Source organism: Lutjanus erythropterus, chromosome 17 (assembly GCF_056507025.1).
Source record: "Lutjanus erythropterus isolate fLutEry1 chromosome 17, fLutEry1.hap2, whole genome shotgun sequence".
Taxonomy (NCBI): domain Eukaryota; kingdom Metazoa; phylum Chordata; class Actinopteri; order Lutjaniformes; family Lutjanidae; genus Lutjanus; species Lutjanus erythropterus.
The window spans coordinates 6,869,932-6,893,738 of NC_139333.1; the positions used below are offsets into that span (position 1 = coordinate 6,869,932).

A 23,807-nucleotide genomic window follows, 5' to 3' on the forward strand; every position below is an offset into this window, starting at 1 on the left:
CCTACAACGTACATATATAGTCACACCTTAAGCTAATAGTTAAGCTAATAGGTATCTTACTGGGTAGCTAAATTCAGATAGCTTGAAGCAGATTAGTTAGCCAGTTAGCTTGTGTTTTGCTAAACTAGCTAATCCACATTGACTGTAAGCTAGTCCATTAGCTAGCCAGTTAACTAGCATTTTGCTAACATGAGCTAACTTAAAATATGACTACATCCACACGTTGCTTTTACAGGTCCCCCAGGAATATCCTTTCAACTTGTTTTCAACATAGATGAGCACATGGCATATCCAAGTTTAAGTTTATCTAAAAAAAGAAATGTAAATTCTCAACAAAAAATATAGGTCAGTAAAATTGTGTTCAGTTTATTTCAAAACTAAAACTTTGAGTTTGATTTACAGCTCAAAAATCTACACTGTAAAACAAAAAAAGTTGAGAAAACTCAAAATTCCAAGGCAACTTTTACCAATTAATAATCTTACATTGAGATAATTCACGTTTCTTCTTTAGATACACTACAATGTTTGTGTTTTAGAAACCACAAAAGTTGTATTTCAACAAATTATGAGTAAACGCACTGAAGTGAAAATAAATAATGGTTAATATTTTCATTTAAAACTATTTAATTTTTAGGCACCCAAATAATGACAAACAAGATTCACAGCTTACTGTGATTTTTTTTTCTGAAGAAAAGTAAATTATCTCAACTCAGGATTGTAGGTTTGCAAAGCTTTTTCTTTTCTGTTTCAAAACTAATGAGTTTGAGTTTTATCGAAAAGTGAAAAACCTATTGCAGGAAGCTGTCTTGAAATTTTGAGGCCTTGAAATTCTGAGTTGTTGCAAGTTTCTCTTTTTTTTTTTTTACAGTGTGTAGATACTCTCCATCTGGTTGTATGATGTTACACTGTAATATTTTGCACCTCCTGCAACCTCAGCCACCCTTAAAGTCTCATCACCCCACCCATGAGGTTGGAAATCACTTGAGCACAGCGGGGAGACAGCGATGTCAGCAGACGAGACTGGTGCAGAAAATCCATCTCCACCCCGTCTTGCACTCATCAGTCATCACCACGTGCAGTGACCTAGGCAGAGGCCGCACAGGTCAAGACCACGCTGTCCGTCTCTGTTACTCCGTCCATGAATAAACAGAGGCCAGTGTATGGGTGAGCGTGTCCGTCAGGGTGATTACACGCACACGAAGACGCACACACAAGCGCTCACACACAGCCTCGTGCCGACTCCACTGGCATAATTAGAAACATTTGGGATCATTTGCAAAGGGAACACAAGCTCTGATGGGATCCAGATGCACTACTGGGTTTCACCAAAATACAGGAACCCTTATTTACGAGGGGCCATTACTGGCTCCTCACCCAGGGAGGTGTGTGTGTGTGTGTGAGAGAGTGTGTGTGTATGCACAGCCTGGTTTGTCCAGATACTAAATGAGTGTTTTGGGGGTGGATCATCCATATTCAGGTCAGACTCAGTTTAATGGCTTTTATTTTTGTGAGAAAATGAGGGTTTACATTCAGCACAAAGAAAAGTTTGATGACAGTTACATTTTCTTTTAGTGAGAAAGAAATGCAATATATTCTGCAGTTTTTTTGTCCACAACAAAATCTACACCAGTGATTATTTTGCTGTTCATTTTTTGTCATCTTCTTCATTTGGTGTCAGCAAAATGTCTCCTTTGGATTCCCTGCAGAGGAGAAAAGATCACACTGTTAGACTCCCTCTCATTTCAATCAAATGGTGTTAATTGAGAAGTGAGGCTCAGCAGCACTGATGGTTACTCATTGCAATGCAAAGAAGGAAACTGCTGTCACTTGCAGGACTCTGCTGCCACCTTGTGGCTAAGAGATGAAAAAGAGGTTTATCAAGGAACCACAGTTGTCGAGGTTCTTTTGACCTGCAAGCTGCTGAAAAAATACTTCAAACTACTTTGTAAAAATAAAATATAATACAAAAAATTATCATGCCACACTGTAAAAATGAACTATTTCTTTTAACTTAAAAAAGGTATGTGTCCAGACTTCCTTCAGATTTTAAGTTGAATGAAGACAAGTTGCAGTAATTATGCAATGATTCAAAACAAATGAACTTTTGACTTTATTAAAGTAAAATTATATTAATTCACATGTACTTAGAAAAACATGTTCAATAAGCTTAAGATATTAAGTTGGAAAAAAACAACTCTTCAGTCACTCTGACAAACCTTACAAACAAATTTGATTTCCTCTCACATTCAATGAACCTGAATAAATAAAATATGTATATTCCAAATATTTAAGTTCATGAGAGAATATTAGTTGATTCCACTAAATTCCTGCATGATTTTTATCTACAGTGCAGCAAAAAAAAAAAAAACAAAAACAAAAAAACATGTTTATTGCAAAAAGCACTCACTTGTTCACAGGTCATAAATAAATAAATGAATAAATAAACCCCACTGTTCATGGGAAAGTGCAACGAATGTCAGCTCTGGTATTGTATTCAACAAATTAATTTTAGAAAAGATCAGAAAATGTTAGATTTAGTTAAGTTAGGTGTTTTTAAAGTAAAAATGTCACCAGAATCTCTGTTTTCCGCCCATAACCTAGCTTTGATTGGATGATAACCTTGCCATGAACCAACATGCATATTTTCATCAACAAATGAATCAGATCAGTAAAATCAACGGCTTTTGTGTTTGGTTTATGTGAAAACCTGCAGAGCACTGACTCTTCATGGCTCATAAGAGATTTGGTTTGTAACAGCAACTGACAGCAACAGTTTCCATCCACAAAAGTGAATATTTTGACATGAAATACTGTAAAATCTTATTTCAGCTGTAAGAATTCCTTACTTACCTTGAATACTGAATACAAATTACATTGAGATTTTGTAATTAGTAACATAATGTATGTAAAATGTAACCTTACCCTGAGTATTTTTGGATTACTACAAAATCTAACATTGAAAATATTACGTTATGCAAAAAACAGTCCTCTTCCTTGCTGCCTCGTACACACACCCACCTGACACCTCATTATCCAGCCACTTACATTTTCATATCATATTTGCTCCACAAATCCATTCTCGTTCAGCCTCCGACCTCTCTGCTCTCATGTTCTGTCACTGTTTCTTCAGTGTGCCTGGAAAACAGACAGGACGGGACTGTTCTTTTAGTTAGACACTGCATAACTGATTTGAAACCTCATGGTAAAACTCAAAGACAAAGCAAACATAACAAAACAAAAATACCTGTTCTGATCTACTCTGGTGGAGGCTGTGTGTGAAGAACTAACATGAAAACATCAGAAAGAAGATAAACTACATTTGTTTTAACTTAAAATTGAATTTGAAAAGACAAACTTGACATTAATTCAGTTGTACTCAAGAAAAAGATGTTCAATACGCTTAAGATGTCATGCTTTGAGGTTTTTTGTTGGTTGTTTCCTGTTTTACTTTGTAGTCCCTCATGTTTCTGTTGCTTTACTTCCTGTCTTTGTCTGTTTTCCCGCCCTTTTGATTCCTGATCAGCTTCACCTGCTCATAATTAGTTACTTGTGTATTTAGTTCCAGAGTTTGTGAAGCTTTTCAGTCATCCAGGTCTTGGTGATTGAAGTGACCGTGTCCCTGTGACAATAAACCATTTGTTTTAACTGAAAAAGGTAGGGTCAAGGCTGCCTTAGAATTTGAAGTTGAGGCAATTTTGTAATGATCTAAAACAAACTTTTCTCATCACATAGACCCTTTTACAGCTGATGTCACTGAAAAGCTGCACGCACATTACATCAACAGAAGCATCATCTCCCCCAGAGGTTGAATTAAATGTTTTACAAACACCAAAATCACCAAAATGTTGAGTGTATGATACTTAAGAATCAATATTCCAGTGGTTGATATAAGTGTAGGACATTGAAACTCATAATTGTATTAATGACAATAAGTTCATATGAGTCGTATTTTGTCTCACTGAGTTTGTCATATCACAGCATGTTGTGTACAGCGTGTTACACTGTGTCAAAATGATGTCTTCTTTGTGTGACATTAATGCCTGGCTGCAGTGTTGTGAGGTGACTAAAAACATGAGTTTATCCCTCTGGACTATGACAACACTCATTAAATAAAACTCCCACTGGCTGGTCATCAAGAAGGTCACAGCGTGCTGCGTCAAATCACATCCTGTCATGTCACGCTGTGGAGTTTCTCTGACCTCTCTGCAGAGTCTGTCAATGAGATCAGCTTAATGCGCCGATCGGAACACCACTACGGTTCACCCCGTCCTCGGTTCTCCTTCACCACGTCCTGATCGATCAGGAAGCACAGTGGCGCCTCTGAACATCCGTATAACACTGTGATGTCACTCATGTGCCGATAAGCTGATCAATGGAGGGAAGGATCCCTGCAAAGAACAGACAAACAGGTGAGGAAATCAGGTGGCCGCTAACATCTACGTGTGTATTTTAGAGTGTGTGTGTGTGTGTGTGTGTGTGTGTGTGTGTGTGTGTGTGTGTGTGTGTGTACCTGGTGCAGGCCGACAGAGGGTCAGTCGAACCTCAGCTGGTGAAGTCTTGAACAGTTTTATCACCTTCTGCAGAAAGAAGAGAGAACTTTTATCAGAGTCGGGCACAAATAATGAAGCTGCAGATAGATGATGTCAGCGGTGGAAGGAGTGTTCAGACACTTAACTTTCCCTGCCAGCCAGTGCCAGCATTTTTGACAAAATTCACTGACTTTTCAACAGCCACAGAATATTCCTTTCTATGAATATGTTAACGTGGAATATATCAAAAGAAAGAACAAATCTTTCAGACAAAAAACGAGAAAACGGCATTTTTGTATAAGAGACGTTTTAGGCAGAATATCGACTTCAAGTTTTTATTTTTGTTTGCAGCAACATCATTATATAAAATACAGGAAACATCACGCAGAGTATGTTGAACAGACGTTTCAAAACTACTATAGAGGGGTTTTCAACCTTCTGTAACTTAAGAATTTGTGAGGATCACCTTTCCAAAAACCCATCCAATTTGAGTCGCTGCATCCGCGGGAGCGATAGCTAGCTAACATGCTTGTCTCTACTTGATGATGTGTCTTGATTGGTGTGATGATATTAAAACTTTCAAAATTTTATTATATTAATATTGTTTTACATTTTAATCTAACCATTTGTCACATTTATCACTACCTCCAGGGCCCACTAGATGGCAGTCTGAGGCCAAACCAGTGGTTGAAAATGGCTGCCATAGAACACCTGTTACCCGGTATTGTTTCAGCACCTTAGACGTAACTGGTTCATTTCATTCAGTCGCTGTGAGTGAACCATCTCATAAGCATCAGATCCAAGAGGAGTAGAAGTCTGGTTTTCTCTCAGACCACTTGAAATACGTTGTTATTTTGGAACTTTTGACACCACAAATACTGCATACCCCAGCTTTAATCCTTCAGTTCATCCCAAATATTCACATTCAAAAGCAGCAAATTTAGAGATACATGAGGCAATAAGGAATTCAAACTAAGACATCATCATGCAAATGATAAATAATTTTCTATTCTGAATTTATGTCAGATATAAGAAAGTGAAGGTTAACTAATGAGATTAATAAACATGTAAATACTGCACATACTGGATAGGACAGCTCCTTGAGCGACTGGCCGTTGATGGCTAACAGGACGTCTCCCTCCTGGATCCTGCCGCTCTCCTGGGCCGGCTGGCCGGGGAAAAGCTGCTTTATTCGGACCAGGCTGCCAAAGTCGCGAGTGGGCGGATCCAGCTCGCACATCACGAAGCTGAAGCCCAGGCCGCTGGCGCTCTTCGTCAGAGTCACTTCCTGGGTGTTGTCTGGAGGTGGGAGGACGGTGGGAGGCAGTATGGAGGCCAGGAGTGAAAAAGGAGAGAGGAGGTGGATGGATGGGAGAGGAAGCAAGAAGGGTAGAGAAAATATATAGCTGATTATATTCTTTTGTTTGAGGAAATTCATTATATTTGAATCAGCTTTGAGTTGTTGAGATTTCAACTTAAACTGAGAAATGAATGGAAAAAACACTAAAGCAGAGTAGATATTTGGTGTATAGACTTGGACCTCATCACTTCTTACAAGGATGCAACAAAACTACAATGATAACTTTCTCAGAGATGAGACTCGGAGCCTACAGGTGGATGCTATGGCGGTAGGTGGGTCTTTTGAAAGTGACTGCAGCCGTTACAGCATCGTTTTCTGGTGAACAACGTAGCAACAGGGATAACAAAGCTACAGAGAGAGCAGATGGTCAGATAGAGTAACCAGGTGTGTTGGACGTGCAGTGTGTTTTAACCAGAACATGTCATGAGAGCAGCAGGAGACTCAAGTTTTCTCTCTAGAATTAGGATTTACTTCATCCTTGTACAAGGAGCCAGAAAGTACTGACATTTATTTCATGTATTATCTGTTTTTCGTCTAATGACTGTCTTTACTTTTAAAGCAATATGTTTTGCTTTCATGCTGAAAGTTAGAAGATCAACACCTCTCTCATATCTATCATAAATATAATTCAGTCCCTTCAGGAAGTTGTGATCGCAGCAGTGAACACAAATCATAACCAGTCCCTGTGGATTCTGCACAACCTTGTAAATTTGACCAATCACTGAGTTTGAGCTCCATTGAGCTTCTTTGTGGAATATTGCCCAGGTGCGCTTCTTTTACAAATAAGGCATATTTTGTTAAAATTGTTGTAATCCTGAGCCTTTTTGGTAAGGTTACTTAGATCACTCAGAACAGAGTGTGGTTTTATTCTCACCAGAACACGTTGCCTTTTTGTTTTTGTTTTTCAAATTTCTCTTGCTCCCTCAAAAAATGTCTAAAAACGCTGCAACATGCATCACAATTTTCAGAAAAGCTGCCTTGAAATGAAAGGCACTCTCTGCCACAGCAATCACAAAAAAGGCCAACATTCTTGTATGGATTGTATAATATATAAGGTCCTAAATTCCCAAGGTCCTCTGTTCTAGGTCCTGACTCGTATAGAGCTGGAGAGCACAGGACCCTGGGAATGTAAGAATAGAATAACCCCTATAAAGCTACAGCCAGCAGTTGGTTAGCATACGTAAAACTGGAAACGGGGGAAACATCCAGCCTCACTGTGTCCAAAGAAAGAAAAATCCGCCTGCCAGTAAAACATGTAAACTACAACTTGTTGTTTTTACACTTTTGCTTAGTTTAAACAAATGACATATAACATATTAATGATTGAGGTGGGGGTAGTAAACACTGCCACCTCACAGCCTGCTGGGGGCCTGGGGAGTTTGTGACAGGGGCGAGACCCTAGCTAAGCTAATGCTAACTAAGCTAACTGGCCACTAGTGAAACAAAATAAATGTGCTTCCCAAAATGTTTCCTTTTGCTTTTATTTTGCAACAGTTGGTCCCATTTTTCCCCCTTTACAAACATTACACACACACAAAACACAAAAGATGGTTTTAAATGAGTTTAGTTGGTAGCTTTCTTCTGATTACAACAGCAATTTGTCAAGAACAGATTCTCGATTACAGAATAATCACTTTATCATCACAGGAAATCAATACTTGCTATTTTAAAATTAAAAAATAAATAGATAAAGGAATCATTACTTGCATGTCATCTGCAGCCTTCTGCAGACATGATGAAAGGCGACAGTAAGTCAATTAAGATTATTTTGATAAATAGAAATTCAATTCAGTTATATTATTCATTGACAAATGCATATATAAATGTATATAAAATGAGCACTGATACAGGTGTGTGCAGAAATGGACAGGAGGGACATTTTGAAGGTTCTACTTTGGCCTCATGTGTCCTGCGTTAACGGTCGTCGAGATGATAACCTCTTAATGTGATCAAATCCACTCTGTATTGTGTTAAAACATGCCTGTCTGTGTCAGAGGAAAGAGGAGAGATGTGGGATGACAGATATAGAAGGACAGGCCGAAGGATAAGGGAAGCCAGAGGGATAAGAAGAGGAAGGTCGGGGTCAGCAAGGAAGATCAGGATGAAGAGGAGGAAGTGTGTGAAAGTTCACCTTGAAGCAAGCAGCCAGACTAGCCTGGGTGGGCTATTAAAGCACAAAACAGCTTAGAGTCAACAGGTTCTCTCACGCAGGTTCTTCCTCAGCAGTGTGAGGCGTTGCTGTGACTTAACGCTCTGACTCAGATCGATCTCGGAGTTTGCAAGAGACACAAATGCTGCCTGAGCACCTCACAGAAAGAAAAGATCCAAGTCTTTCTTAGTTTGTCGGGGCACTTGAATGTCACCCGTTCTTCAGAACTGGGAAAAATCATGTCCAATCTTAAAAAATATTAATACCAACCCTCTAATTTAGATTTTTTTTGGGTGAAAAATTATTCTTTAAGGATTTATATATAAGAAATATATGTGATTTATGAAATGTTTGCATTTTGATTTTTTGTTTAACTTGCCCAATGCCAGAGAACACCCTTGTCCCAAACAAGAATTCACAACTTCAGACAATTTAAAAATGTGTCAAAAACCTTCAGCATCTAAAACTAACAATACCTGTTAATAATAAAGGTATAAAAATGTGTAAAAATGTGCTATTACAATCACCTTGGGTCAAATGGATTTTTGAAAATAAAAATGTTGGCCCTTTCAGGTTGTGTCCCAAATTTCCATCAAGCACTGATCAATCAACCCTGTCAGATTTTTACAAAAACATGATTTAATTAGGTGTAACAAGGGTTAGCTACACCCTACGCACCCCTGTCTCACTTCCTGGTTTAAAAAAGGCAGGAAAACTGCTCAAACACTGGTGAACTTTTTAGTTTTGGCAAATTCATTAAATGTGTTAATTAAATGTATCTCAACCATAACATGTCAACTCTGTAGCTCTTCTAAATAAGAATTATGGTTTAAAAGTGTGTATTTTGATTAGCATTAAGGAACTCTGAGCAGCTTCAGACCCTCAACGTTCAGTTTTGTCCCAGTTCTCAAGAATAAATGGTGTATTTTGTGTTACAAGTCCAGGGGTCTCCTACCGTCAGTGACAAAGCTGTAGTCCCTGGGCCGCTCAGTGGTCGTGTTTGGATTAGTACTGGTGGACGAGCAGCTGTTGATCCTTTGCATTCTGGTAGCTGGACCAATGCTCTGATTGGATGTGCTGCTGCTGGTGTCTGCACTGAGAGAAACCCTGGGCAGGTTCATGGACTCCCTCTCCACAACCAAGGTTACCATCTAGATGCAGGAAGGACAGGAAAAGACAAGAATGTGATTGGGAGACATAGAAAAAAGAATATGTGATTAAAAAAGGAGAGCCAAACTAAACCAGGAACTTCAGACACAGTGGATCTTTGAGTTAATGCTAACATCAGCATGCTAACATGCTCAGAATGACAGTGCCAACATACAGAGGTCAGACTATGTCATTGTTTTGCTAGTCACAAGTAATTCTCAAGTCTTTGCACTGAAGTCCCAAGTCAAGTCCCAAGTCGTTCACATTAAGTTTCAAGTCCTAAACAAGTCAACATAATAATGTGGCACATCGGCCCAGCCCAGCAGGGATTTGTATCTCCATTACAACAAGGCAACCCAGCAACGCAGGTGAGAAACTAAAGTTCAAACCACAGAGATTCAGTTAGAAGCAACGAAAGTACGGAAAACAGAACACACAAGACTTTTAAAAACTTGCTTCACTCTTTTGCACACACGAGTTCAGTCTCACAACATATGCTTATTTGGAGGGGGGAGAAAGGGGTGTAGACACGGTTTGACCACAGTTGGCGAGACATCGCCGCTCACCACTTGAAGGTAAGACGGGCGCATTTTGGCCTCACTCTAGAGAAGGTCTGTCTTGGGTGCAATTCGCCACAGCTCAGCACATTAAAAGTGGTAATGGAAATGCAAATAAAAATAAACTCCCAAAACTTACTCTGCTGTTAAGCTAACATTAGCTATGCATGAGATCACTAACTATGCTAATATAGGTCTTGACTTACTGTTCTTTGTGGAACTTCAAATGTCAAAAGTTGGAAGTTGTTGTGTCTCCGTCTGTAATTTTCAACCCACATGTTTTACATACGAGCTTTGCTATCATTTTTTCCAGCTTGCGTTAAGTAATGTAACATTAATTCGTCATGGTTCCCTCCTGCAACATGATGGTGAAATCATAAGTCACTGGTGTTCAAGTCCAAGTATAGATAATTAATTTTGTCAAGCCAAGTCTAAAGTCAGTTCACACCTCTGCTAAAATCTTTAGCAGGTAAGATGTTTACCATGTTAAACATTTTAGTTTAACATGTTAGCATGCTAACACTTGCCAATTAGCACTAAACTCAAAGTACAGCTGAAACCAAAGTATTAAATAAACGTGTCAACTTCATTAAAAGAGGAAAAATTAAAGGGTCACTTCATTTTTTCCATAAAATACTGGATCAAATTTGCAATGCAACATTTCACTGAAAAACCACCATTATCAGCCTCATGGCGGTACAAGATGAACATTTAAGGCATCATCAGAGACACAGGGATTTGTCCTCTGGGAACCACAAATATCTGTACTGAATTTCATGGCAATCCATCCAATAGCTGTTGAGGTATTTCAGTATGGACCAACAGAACAACTGAACAACAGACATTGTCATGCCTATAGCGATGCTGCTAGCGTGGCTAAAACACAGCTCATCACCATCGGCGCAGGTAATCACTGGTCTCTAATAGACTTCTCACACTGATATAATACAACATCAGTCACATGTCGTCCTTTACCTCCCCAGTTTTACTCAGACACCCCACAGCCTGATGGTAGGTGAAGCCCTGGAAGCTAATCCCATCCACCTCCAACAGTCTGTCACCTGTAACAAAGAACATTTGGGACACATTAAATTAGATTTTTCTCCTCTATTTGCTTCGGTTCTTTACGCTGTTACATTTAGATTTTGTGTTCTGTTTTTCTCCTGTAACATTATTCTTTCTGCCTTGAAAGCTTCATCTAAAGGCCAAACCGTAGACACTAAATGTTCTAATCTTAATAGGTGTTGAATTTCGGTGACACAGTGTTAAATGGAGTGTTGTTTGTCCACTCTGAGAGCTGTTATGGCTCTGGGGAAGATGGTCAAAAATACATCTTAAGTGTTAAATTAAATTATTTGCTGTGTGCTCTCATTACATTTGGTCAAACAACAAAAAACATTAAAGATAACATTGCATTACCCTGTATTATTATCTTCCTCTTTTCCAGCTTACACTTTCATGTGAATGTGTAATATGCTGGTCATTATTGTTACTGTATGCCTGTTAGCTGCTGCTGTTTTCCTTGATCCCCTCAAAGAAGAATAACGCAGGCTTTATATAGGTTTCCATCTGAGTAACACATACACCCGTTTTTAATTTTAGATGTTGGATAGACAATAATCCTACAGTCCAGTAATCCTGCGCTCTTGCTCAGGGCTGTCTCACTATCAGACTCAGAACGTGCTAAAAGACTGCAGCAGCCGTCAGTGCAGAGCTCACGCTGGGAGTCTGCAGCAAACCTGCACATTTATAAGAAGGGGCGACCCATCATTCATCGTCATTCTTGGGAATTGAGACAAAATCGTATTTTGAGGGGGTTTTAATGTCTACTCTTTAATTATCCTGGAAAAATTGACATCTTTTTCATTTCATTGCATAGTTGTAGTGTGCAGTCATTTTATTTGCTAGAAGTTCTCTTAATGCTAATCAAAACAAAATTTTTTTAAACCATCATTTTTATTTAACTTTGATATTGCAGGGCTATGGAGTTGACATGTTATGGTTGAGACACATCTGTTGCAATTGTTTGATGAATTTGTTGAAAAAAATAAAGTTTAAAGGTGCCTGGGCAGTTTTCCCGCCTTTTTTAAACCAGGAAGTAAGATAGGGGTCCTTAGGGAATAGCTCAACCTTTATAAGCCTGATTAAATCATGTTTTTGTAAAAATCTGACAGGTTATGTTTGAGACGCATCTGATACCAATTTTATTTAATGAATTTGTTGAAAAGTAGAAAGCATATCAGTGCTGGAGTGATATTCCTGCCTTTTTTACACCAGGAAGTGAGACAGGGGTCCTCAGGGTGTAGCTTTATGTCCAGTTAAATCATCAGACAGAGTTGACAGAAATCATCCAAAATTTTCAATCAAACACACACACACACACACACACACACACACACACACACACACACACACACACACACAAATTAAAAGAAATATTGTTATCATTGCACATTATTATGACCAAAAATTTAAACTGACCAAAAAAATATTCTTGTGTTGGTATCAATATTTTAAAGTTTTTTGTAAGACATAATTTGTCCCAGTTCTCAAGAAAGGGTTTTTATAAGAAACCAATAAATTGCCACTCTGGGGAGGATTCAAATGGCTGTAAACAGATCAAACATACAATTATTTAACCAGTTAGAAAGGATTACCCTCCACATTTACACAAGACCATTGCTGGATATGATATTTAGCTGTAATACCTGCATGTAGACGTCCGTCTCTCTCAGCAGCTCCTCCTGAAACCAGGCTTCGTATGTAGATTCCTCCATTCCGAAGATTGGTGTTGACACCACCCTGAATGATTGATGAGAAAAACTTTCATTCAGAACACATCTGTGATTAACTGTAGGAGGGAGTAGTAGGGCTGGATACTGATATTGGCACCAGTTACAATACAGATTATGGATTACGGTTCCTCATCCACACATGTCGTAATGACTTGACATCTATATGTATGATGATGACAGCAGCCTTCCCTCAGGTCAGCAAATATAAGAACTGCTGAAGTGTAAAGCTGGAGTTCGTACAGTACCAAAAACACCAACTCAAAATGTACTTTGCTGTTATTAGTACTGTCACTGTTATTTAATGCAGTAGCAATCAGTGAAAGTGACGTAACATAAACCAACACTTCTCTCTCTCTAATCTTGTCACATGGTAATCAGATTGTATACTGCAGACTTTGTGACCCACTGCTGGAGTTACTGGACTAATTTTCTCCTGACTGTTAATGTATTAAATCACATTCTCACATTGTAAACACAGTATTTAAATGGGTGCAGGGTTTTTCTTACAATTTTTTATTACTGTCATGATGGAAAAGTGTCTGAAAATGCATTTAAAAGGATCGTGGGAGTCGGAACACAAACTGTAAGTATTAATTTAACTTACTGGAGTTTTCACCAAGAACAAAATTAGGCTTACTGTATAAAATTGATTTGGGCTTCTCTGCCGAGACTTCATGGAAAGGCTAACTAGGCTAAATATCTTTTTAGCTGGCTAGCAAACAAGGTGACTTTTGTTCACTTTTTAGCAAACTACAATGGCAAACAATGTAATGTCTTCTTAACTTTTTAGCCAGTCAGCAAACAATGCAACATTTTGTCAGCTTTTTAGCTTGCTAGCAAACAATGTAATGTTTCGTTAACTTTTTAGCTAGCTAGCAAATAATCTAATGTTTATAGGGCAACCAAAAAATTTTAGTTGTAACCGTTTCTCAACTCCTTTAGACTTAAATTTCACATAATTTTTAAACGTCCTGACGACTCATAAATCATTTATTTATTTATTTTAGGTAATTAGGTTTAGGTTTACATCAATAAACTTGGAATTATTAAACAGAGATTTGTTTTTGTTTGTGCAACAGAGCTCTGCTTAATTATTAATCTGGATTTACTCATTTTAAACCTTTGCTAAACTGATCAGAATTAATCTGAGATTAAATTATTCATTGTTTGTGCCCCCAAGTCATATAGTCACATCAATGGCAGATTAAAAATGACAAGAATGTATTTAAACAATAATATCAGACTTAACAGCAGCAAATGTATCACTGTACTTGTAATGACATTGTTTCTGAATTCCTTTTGGCACAGTTTTACATGTTGTCAAAGTCAATGATTGTAAGTACAGTCACATAACTTTTAAGCCTGGAGTGAGTTCTACAGTACCAATTCACAACTTCATCTTTGATAAAATATTTCAGAGACTCACAGAGATGCTGATGCCCAGACTCCCTGATATCTTTCTGAGCTCCACAGTGACCTCCTCCAGCCTCGCACAGTTTAGAGGAGGAGACACAGAGCAGCCGTCCTGAAAGCAACACAGACAGAAACATACACGCATACTGATTACTGTTAGTATAAAATTACTATAGTGGTCACCAATTATTGATCAAGACCAGCAAACAGTTACTTCACCATGCCAGGGTTGTCAAAATTCTATACTGCTGATATGAATTCTGGCCATCTGCATGAGGTTTTACTTAATTAATGACCCTTTAAATGATTATGCTATGATACTGACACAAAAACACCTGAACCATCACCATGACTCTACCTGTGAACTGAGGGCTCGTACTTCTCGGGGGACATGCAGCCTGTTGCCGGTCTTCGGTGTCATCATGACTGAAACAATCTCATCCGAGCTTTCTTCTCCTGATCGGCCGTCGGCCATCAGTGTGGTCTGGGACTCGTAATTCCTCAAAATGGGAGACCGCACGCTGTTGGGACTGAGGGAGACTGAGGAGAAAAAGAACAGACGGTTAATGTTACACCTCAAAATACTGAAGTGGGAAATGTTGTAAACGCTCAGAGTATGGTGATGGATTATACTGTCACTTTGAGAAATTAGAGCCTGTAGCCAGTTAGCTTAGCACAAAAACTGAACATAGGGGGAGCAAGCTAGTCGTTTGTTAGTTTCTGTCAATTATGGCCAAGAAGTAGTGAGGCACAGAATCCCCTCTTAAACCACAACATGTAATTTTTACATATAACTTTAAAAAAAATACAGATTTATTAACCTTTGGACAAAAACAATGCTACCTGTTTACCCCTGTTTCCAGTATTTATGGTAAGCTAAGATAACAGCTGCCAGCTGTAGCTTCATGTTTACTGAACAGACAAAGAGGCATCAATCTTCATCAATCTAGTGTATTTCAGTGTATCTGAATATGAAAGATCTGACGATTACAAACTTTCTTTTTGTTCAGATTCGTAGATATATTAGCCTGTAGAGTGGTGCAGGCTAAAACCTGGAAATGACTTGGCATATTTGCACCTCCAGTTCCCCTGTCTTGAAGTCAGTGGATTTTTTGGAAGGGCTTTTGGTTAGATGCTTGAAATAAGGTCTGTAGTTAACAGCTTATCTTTAAGTTTTGTTCTATGATATAAAGTATGCCTCCCACATGTGTATTTTGAAGCTTTTGCTTGTTTTAAAACAGGTGGTTGCTAAGAAGTGACTGAAAGAGGCTACATAAGTTGCCATAAACATCATCCCGCTGTTCACTTAGTGGTTGATACACTGTGTTACATTAAGTTACATTATGTTGCGTTGTGTTACGTAACTCTGTGTTACATTACATTGTGTTTTGTTACATTGTGTTACGTTATGTTACCTTGCCCTGTGTTACGTCATGTTGTGCTATGTCATGTTATGTTACAGTAGGTGACTGTAATGTAGTTGCAGTTCATTTATAGCCTAATGTTACATTTCACTAATTGTATTCACAGGCCAGTAATAAAAAAAGGTGTTCGTTTTTCATTGTCAGATTATCTTGCCAAACAAAACATGTTGGTATAAGCTTTTTTATTTTCTGCAATAATCCAAAATCCAAAACAAAAACTGACTTCTTGTTAAAGGAACCACAGCAATTCTTGGCTTGCCTACAACAATATATCATCAATAAATCATTGTGACATCCTATTTTAGCCTTTAAAATATAAATTCATGTCAGATGTAGAACACTTTCCTAACACTTTGATTTTTTGCATTGGGTCTACAATGTGTTTAACATCAGAGTTTGAAGCTTTGTACTGTATCATGAGAGGTGGAGGATGGAATATGTTTATGCCCTTGAGAGCAAGATGAGTCAACATAAACTGACATTTTGCCCAAAGACAAACAAGTGGGATGATGATATAAAAATACACAAATATTTTTTGACCTGTTATTGCATGAAACAATAGAGAGGAAAATGGTACATGCAGGGACATGTGCTAAAGCTACAGTAAAGGCACTATGAAGCACAAAGAAAGAAAAGTTTTACATGTTGCATCAGGCTAATTACTAAAACTCCAATGTTACATGCAAACAAAGGAGGGCAAGGGTCACAGCCACAGTATCAGTACACTCATACAGTAAACACACACACACAAAGCACCTTTTGGCTGTGAGATAATGAGCTGCACCTCCTCAGGGCTGCTCTGCATGACCTCCGCTGCCTCGCTGAAGGTGACGCCCTCCAGGCTGATGTGGTTCAGCGAGATCAGACGACCACCTGCACGCAAAGGTCACAGTGATCTGGTGCTGGTGTCCGATAACAGCGGAGTCTGAGGACCTCGCCGCCACCTCTGAACCCACGCGTGACCCTAAAAAGCCTGTGATTGAACCCCACAGACACCTCCCATACCCTCTTTGTTCTCCTTTGCACTTTCCTGCTCCATAGTCTCTACAGTCATTCTCATAAACAAGAGGAAGATGCTGGATGAATTCAAAAGAGAAGAACTTATCACCAGATAATTGGACAAACATGAGCAAACTAAAAGGACACCAACACAGACACAATTAATAAACGCATTTAAACAAAATAAATTAGGTTTGTTTTTAGGACAAAAATGGAAAAACAGAAGTGATGAGGACAAAGTGTGATTTTTAAATGAAAAACAAAGCAAAATGCAGTAATCCTTTGTACAAAGTGTTTCTAAGGATAAAGCAAAAATGTCCGCATGATTCTCTACCTGGTCGGATTCGTCCGTCCTTATCAGCAGGTCCATTAGGCACGACGGAAGCAATGAAGATACCCAAGTCATAATGTCCCACAGTGTCCTCTCCAACTATCACTATACCTGTGCAAACACAAACCACAGATGTGTCAGGAAAAGAAATTCCTCTGTCACCTTCAAAGGGATTTTCTGGAAGATTATGATCTATAATATTTATTCCTGTCGGATTTGTTCAAGCATTTTGCCTTCAAAGTTCCAAAATGCTCTGATAATCCAGGAAAAGTCCACATACACTCAAAGTCAAACACATATGTGCAGTGGAACGCACAAATTACCAGTTAAATCAAAATCTTAACAATTCTTCTTGGGTGTGATCATCTTACCCAGGCCAAGCTTTGGGTCTTTCTTTAATGTAACGCATAAAACCTCTCTCTCTGATGATGACCCCAGTTTTGTTGGTGTTTCTGTAAGACACAAAGTGGAACATAAACCTTAACATACTTAAAAAGAAAACTTGTTTAACAGTGTGATTTTGATTTGCATCACACAAGTATTGTAAACGCATTCATGAAGCAAAATCACATCTGTAAAGATATAAGGATGTTTAATGGCGGCAAACAGCTGCAAAGATGTCAGCTAGCAGCAAAAAGCACCCAGCGCTAACATTATCTTTGTTTGGCTACTTTATGACGGAGCTGCTTGTTGAGTCCATCCAGGAGACAAAATGAGCAGTGCACTCGGTCGTACCTCTGGCTGCCGGGGAGCCAGACGGAGCTTCAGAGCCGCTCCTCTGAGAGCAGGCTGGGGAACGCATACCAGTGCTGCTGCGCAGACTGCTGGAGCAGGTACTGCAGGTGAAACACAGAACACCAAACAGGTTATTTCATGGTAATAAAAAACAATGGTTCTTATTTTCAGATGGTCATGCACTGATGAAAAAATACTTATGAATATTATCTTCAATTTTTTCCATATTCTATCAGTAAATACCAACAAATCTTACACTCTAGTTTTAAAATGTGTAAATCCAGATCTATAATTAAGCAGAACTCTATTGCAAATTAAAAGCCAATCTCAGTTTAGTAAATCTAGGTTTAATGATTATTGAAATGAAATTTTAATTGAGTTTCATCAATATGGCTATGCCTGCTTACACAAATTAACATAATATATTGCTTGCTAGCTTGCTAGCTAGGTTAAAGGTAAAAAAAAAAAAAGTTATATTATTTGCTTACTGGCTAAAAAGTAAAAACAAAACATTCCACTGTTTGCTAGCTAGCAGATAAATAAATAAATAAATAAAACAAGTTATATTGTTTGCATAAAGGCTTAAAAGTAAAAAAAAAAAAAAGTCTTATTGTTTGCTAGCTAGCTAAGAAGTTAGTTAGACTAATTAGCCTACTCATGATTAGAGGAGACATACACATGATAACTGAGATGTGTTACGTCTGTCCCTTAACTTGAGGAGTAATTTGATTATTTTGCTCAGTCTGTCTCAAAAAGGCTGCCATTTTAAAAGTTAAACCTCAAATGTACGTTTAAAGTTAATACTGCATCACAGCATCTACGCAACAGAATTCAATTTTATCTAGGTTCAGAGAAAAAAACTATACTGAGGTTTAAAGAGAAGTTTAAATTTAATCTTTCTCAATTTTAAGCTAGTTTGGTGCAACCTGATTTAAAGTTAAACCATGATTTAGCCTGGTTTAACACTTAATCCTTGTTGGTGCAACCCAGCCGTAATGAGTTCAAGAACAACTGAAACACCAGATACTGCGGTTGTTTGAATGTGCATAAAACTACAGATTTCCTGTTGAATGTTTAAAGCAGGAATATGAGAAGTGTTTCATGAGTACCTCTGCTCATTGAGGCTCTGGCGCTGCTGTTTGATGCGGGCCTCGATCCTGGCTGCGACATCATCGCACAGCTTGCTCAGGGACTCATCCTGAGGTGTGGTCAGACCGCTGTCATCCTGTGGCGTCTCTGAACAGGAGAAGGACTTGTGCCGGCTGCTCTGAGCACGACACACTGCCGCATATTGCACGATGCTCTCCTCTGGAGGCAAAGAAACATGGAGGAGTGAAAATAATCAGCAAACAGCAGAATGGATTTCAGTTTTTTTTGTTTTTTTTTTTTTTGGCTTCTGCATCCCGGAAGCTGGCTTTGGCAATCGTCAGAGTGCTTTAACTAACCTGAGGCCAGGCTGTGGGTGAGCTGGCGAGAGTTCATCTCATTGTTGAACTTGTGTTGGGCTGAACAGAGGTTACACAGATATTTGGCTATCTTGGATCTCTCTGTGATGAAGGTGTACTTCTTCTTGCTGGCCCGACTCTCTACTACAAACTTCCGCCTCTGCAGGAACATGGAGGAAAAGTTTTTAGGGCACAACACAAAGAAAACTTGACAGACGTGCCCTGAAGGCAACAATATAGCTACATGTGGGAAAGAAATGGTCAAACTGCAGTCAACCTGAATAACTGCGTCAGCCCTACCACTGACCTCATTCGTATTTTGGCAGCAATGTGTTTTGAATTTCACTCTGTAAAAGGAATTAAATGATAAAACCATCAGTCCGCTCACATTAGAGGAGATCGTTGCTGTCTCCCTCCAGTATAAAGTCTGACTGGTGGATCGGCAGCCAGCTTTAACCTCATAGACGATGACTCCTTTGGCACAAACCCCGAGGATGATCTCTCCTTCTTGAGGCTTTTTCTCACGCATCACACGGTGGAACAAAACGCCGTATTCCGGCAGCTGCTGACACACCTACAGACACAAACAGAGACTGGTAACTGTACTTCAGATGATACTAATAGTTGTCATACTTGTATAGGTGTTAAATGAAAGCTTATGGAACACTACTAAATATTAATTTTCATTATAAAATTCGACTGTTCTACTACCTTGAGGAACTCGAGCTCTGATTCGTCGCCGAGCATCTGAGCGTTGTTGGTGTGAAGTTGTAGCAGCTCCCCCTGAATGTAAGGCAAGGCACGTTTCTCCATCACGCTCTTGGAGACATACTGGTCAGGGCGGTAGTAGTTCCTACCATACACCTAAACACAACAGATCAAAACCTTTCATTTAGAAGAGCTTAATTTATGCACTAAAAACTCAATAATTCATACTATGGCATCTTTTTAAAAGACCAGTGTGTAGGATTTAGTGGCATCTAGCATTGAAGTGTCAGACTGTAAAAACCTTGTGTCTCGCTCTCCTGATTGAAACTGGTTGGTTCTAACTTAAGTAAGTTCATGTCGTACTTTGTTTTACAGTAAGAAAACATGATTGGACATCAGATCTAAAAGGGTTAAAAATGCTTTTTTATCTTGACTTGAAATCCATTGAGCTGACCATTAAATTGACTTTATTAGAATAAGTAATTTTATGAGAGGGCTCCTTTCAGTTTAATTTGTGTTTTACAACCTCAGGCATGCAGTCTCCGCACTCTGTCTGCAGGGCCAGAGCTCCCAGGTAGAGAGCCGTCTCCTCATGGCAGGACAGCCTGTCCTCCAAAAGGTCTTTCCTGAGCTGGAGGTAATACTGGTGGCGGGTCTGTTTGTGCCTGATAGAGAAGACCGCAGACATTTAAAGGATTCGACCCGACTATATGAGACATACTTTGTTCTTTCCGGATAAGACAAGAAAGAGAAATACTTACAAAAGAAGAGAAATGTCACTGACAAAGAATTTGACCCTGAAGTAAAGGACAAAGGTGGTTGTAGGCACTTTCTTCCAGCTATCTGGAGCAACTTTGGAAATCTTGGTATCATTGTCCACAAAGAAAAACTCATTATCTGACCAGAGAAAAGATAAAAGAACAAAGAAAGATAGTGAGTTTACATAAATCTAATCATCGTAATGTACCAGATTAAATTGGTAGTTATGCTACAATTTACTGTTAACATGTTGAACTACAGGTACTCATGACCTTGTAGTTAAAAAACCTTAAAAATTAAATCTCCTCAAGTGTAAATTTAAAGTTAATCTTGGATCACATTTTAAAGGTTTGGTGCAAAAGTATTCAATTTAATTTAGGTTTAGAGTAAAAACTAAGCTGAGGCTCAAAAGAGGTTTGAATTTAATCTTCCTTCAAAATAAATTCACCAGGATTTAATTGGGTTTATAACATTAATCCTTGTGGGTGTAACCCAGCCCCAGTGTTTTTTTTTTTCTAACTTCAGATAATGCTCTCACCTATGATAAATCAAACACAGTTCTCTTAAAAAAAAAAAAAAGTTTGAAGTTTTATTTTCAGGCTTTTGCTCCCAACAGGATGTAAATTAATCAGCAATTACATCACCTAAATAAACGACCTCAGTTGGCCATTTAGTTATTTACTCATCCCAGTTTTACAGTTTTCATCTTTGTTCCTTCTGAGTACGATGCACTCACTCGCTCAATTTTTTTTTTAAACCTCTTTACCATCAATATAAGCAAGGCCAAAGTAGAAATGTTCCATCAGGTTGGAGTGAGCCACGATCATGTCAAAGACGTCTCCTCCTCTGGATTTCACTTCACACTTGACCAGGATGCTCTGACCGTTTGGCATCAGCACACTGAGCTCTCTCTGGGTGGTTGGAGACTTTCCTTTCTTTGACTGTCAGAGGGAGAAAAGACTTTTAACGACAATTGAAAACAAATAAATAAAAGAAAGTTGATGGGAGTGACCTTTTCAACTTTTGGTGGTATGAGATGGATGAGATCAGATGGTCATTACACTGTTATAACCATGTCATGACACCTGTCATTAACACCTAGGAGTCTTTATAAATGTTTATGACTGCAAAGTTGACATTGTTTGGGATGTCTTTGTTTAGACTACTTTACACAAACCAAAACAAAAATGTCTGTTATGACAACTTGACATTAACCAAGACAACCTAAGATATAAAAGTCTTTGTCATGACAACTTGACATTGCATTAAACTTGTCCTTGACCTCAAGTTAAGTGTTTGGACTTCTCATAAGCATGTCATTAAGTTTTATTACACTGTCAAATGGTTTTGTGACAGTTTCAAGAATGTTACAAGGCCAGTTTGACGACAGGGTATAGCACCAAGATGAATTAGCTGTCAGAGTTACCTGATGACGGTTAGCTAGTTTACTTGTTGCTAAGGCTAACTGCTGTCTGCTGGTATCTGTGGGTAGTGTTAGCCAGTTAGCTCATGTAGCCATGGGGCTAGCCACCTAATTAGCTGACTCAGTCCTGGAGTGCCAGGAGTCAAACCCAGCAAGAAAACCCACATCTACACAAAAAAGACATTATTGGCTTTATTAATATCAATTTGTTATAACAACTTGACATTAGTTGAGCGAATAACATCTTTGTTACGACAATCTGATGACAACTTAATGTTAATGTCACGTGTCATGACATAGTTAAGACGGGAATAAATGTGAAATTTGTATAATTTGAAGCAAAGCGAAGCAAATGATCCAAATCACACAATGCGAAATCCGAAATGATCCGGCAATCAAACTTGCGTGACTAACTCAGTCAAATATTAATTTTGCTTTTGGTGTGAACATGCCTTTATGCTCACACCTTCAAATAAAGTGTTGCCAAAAAGTAAAAACTTGGAAAGAGGTCTCTGAATATGTTTAGGGATAAAACTTATCCATGCAGCTGCAGAGTAATGCTTTATTCTGTATGTACAAAGGGCAGTGGAACTCACCACGATGGATCCAGGCAGCTCCAAGACAACCAGCGGCTCATCTGACATCCTCATAAACTCAGGACCCATGTCCTGCAACAGAGGACAAGGCAAAAGAAAATATACTGTCAACTCATCTATCACATCATTTTATTATTAGATTTCATAACTTGCTATAATAATCTGGCTCACCTTCACTTTCTTGTCACTGAGACTCAATGTGGACTCAAACCTTGAGTTGGCATTTCGATTGCCATCCAAGAACGGACTGCAGGGGCTGCGGTTCAGCGGCTGCCAGCTGCTGTAACTCTCCCTGTGTCGACCTCCCGAGGGAATCCTGGGAAAAAATGAGTTTTCCATTTTCAGTCTGATGGGAGGGGAGATCTGTCACTCATGACGCGATGGCTCAAAGAAACATCACACATTTCATGGCAGAAGTTTCCTCAGGGGATTTTGTCTTCCTAGTGCTGTCTTTTTACTTGTCTCTTTATTCTTGCTGTCTTTTTTTTTTTTTTTTTAAAAAATCATTTAAAGGGACAGTTCACTACAAAAATGGATGATATATTTCCAAAACTAATTTTTTTTACAGGCCTGGGAAAAATATGTATTTTTGATTCTGTGGTGAATTATTCCTTTAAGCAACAAATTAATTTCACTTGAATTTGGTTAATGAAAATGTATTGTGTTAAAAAAAAAAGAAAGATATTTATTCAAGTGTTTATTCATGTGTAATTATTCTGAGAAGTTTGGTTTTAATTAGTTATTTGATATCATAAAAAGGGGGTCATGAATGGGAGGAAGTGGAGAGGGGTCACTTTGCTGTCAGTAGTTCGTACCCTGTGGAGTCGCATGGATAAGATGCACCAGAAAACGTTCTAGCAATCTTCTTCCTCAGCGCCCATGATGAGTTAAAAGAGCCTCCTGAAAAACAAATTAGTATATAAAACTCATATTCACGTGCTAATATGAAGCTTCCACATTGGTAAAGCCTCTAAAAGCAGTAGTTTGACATTTTATAAAAAATATGCTTATTCTTTCTTGCTGAGAGTTAGATGAGAAGATTGATACCACTCTCATGTCTGTCCGCTAAGTATGAAGCTATAACCAGCAGTCAGTTAGCTTAGCTTAGCATAAAGCCAGCAGCGGCGTTTTGCATGGCTGTTTGTGCACGGATTAAACAAACAGGATATAACTTGCTAAGTGAGCTTTAGAGGTACTGCTAGGTGCTCTGCCCACAAGTAACACAGCCCACATCCTACCAACACCTGTAAATCTCACTCTTTTCACTTTTCACCCATTTACACATTTCAATTTTTGTACACATTCAAAAATTACATAAAATAAAATGTATTGTGTTGAATTTCTTCTTCTGTTGGATGGAGCTAGTCTAACCTTTTAGGCCTAGCTTCCTGTTTTTATGCTTAGCTAAGACAACTAGCTGCTGGTGGTAGCTTCA

General features: G+C 38.6%; 1 protein-coding gene across 4 annotated transcripts in view; it reads right to left on the reverse strand.

Moving 5' to 3' along the window:
• Positions 1-4,214: 4,214 nt before the first annotated feature.
• Positions 4,215-23,807, reverse strand: part of frmpd2 (FERM and PDZ domain containing 2) — a 28,149-nt gene continuing 8,556 nt past the window's right edge. For 2 of the 4 annotated variants that reach the window (XM_084741626.1, XM_084741625.1), the window contains exons 7-28: positions 23,188-23,272; positions 22,544-22,688; positions 22,373-22,444; positions 21,120-21,294; positions 20,356-20,491; positions 20,121-20,259; positions 19,598-19,750; positions 19,275-19,460; positions 18,887-19,046; positions 18,551-18,749; positions 17,442-17,542; positions 17,078-17,158; positions 16,710-16,817; positions 16,133-16,249; positions 14,311-14,492; positions 13,966-14,064; positions 12,453-12,546; positions 10,720-10,805; positions 8,994-9,189; positions 5,614-5,828; positions 4,511-4,577; positions 4,215-4,388 (exon numbers count right to left, since the gene is read on the reverse strand). In XM_084741626.1, the coding sequence (XP_084597752.1) occupies positions 4,351-4,388; positions 4,511-4,577; positions 5,614-5,828; positions 8,994-9,189; positions 10,720-10,805; positions 12,453-12,546; positions 13,966-14,064; positions 14,311-14,492; positions 16,133-16,249; positions 16,710-16,817; positions 17,078-17,158; positions 17,442-17,542; positions 18,551-18,749; positions 18,887-19,046; positions 19,275-19,460; positions 19,598-19,750; positions 20,121-20,259; positions 20,356-20,491; positions 21,120-21,294; positions 22,373-22,444; positions 22,544-22,688; positions 23,188-23,272 (2,834 nt within the window). In that variant the 3' untranslated portion in view covers positions 4,215-4,350. Of the gene's footprint in view, positions 4,389-4,510; positions 4,578-5,613; positions 5,829-7,355; positions 7,875-8,993; positions 9,190-10,719; positions 10,806-12,452; positions 12,547-13,965; positions 14,065-14,310; positions 14,493-16,132; positions 16,250-16,709; positions 16,818-17,077; positions 17,159-17,441; positions 17,543-18,550; positions 18,750-18,886; positions 19,047-19,274; positions 19,461-19,597; positions 19,751-20,120; positions 20,260-20,355; positions 20,492-21,119; positions 21,295-22,372; positions 22,445-22,543; positions 22,689-23,187; positions 23,273-23,807 lie in introns of those variants that run through there. The other 2 variants (XM_084741628.1, XM_084741627.1) reach the window with 2 other exon arrangements.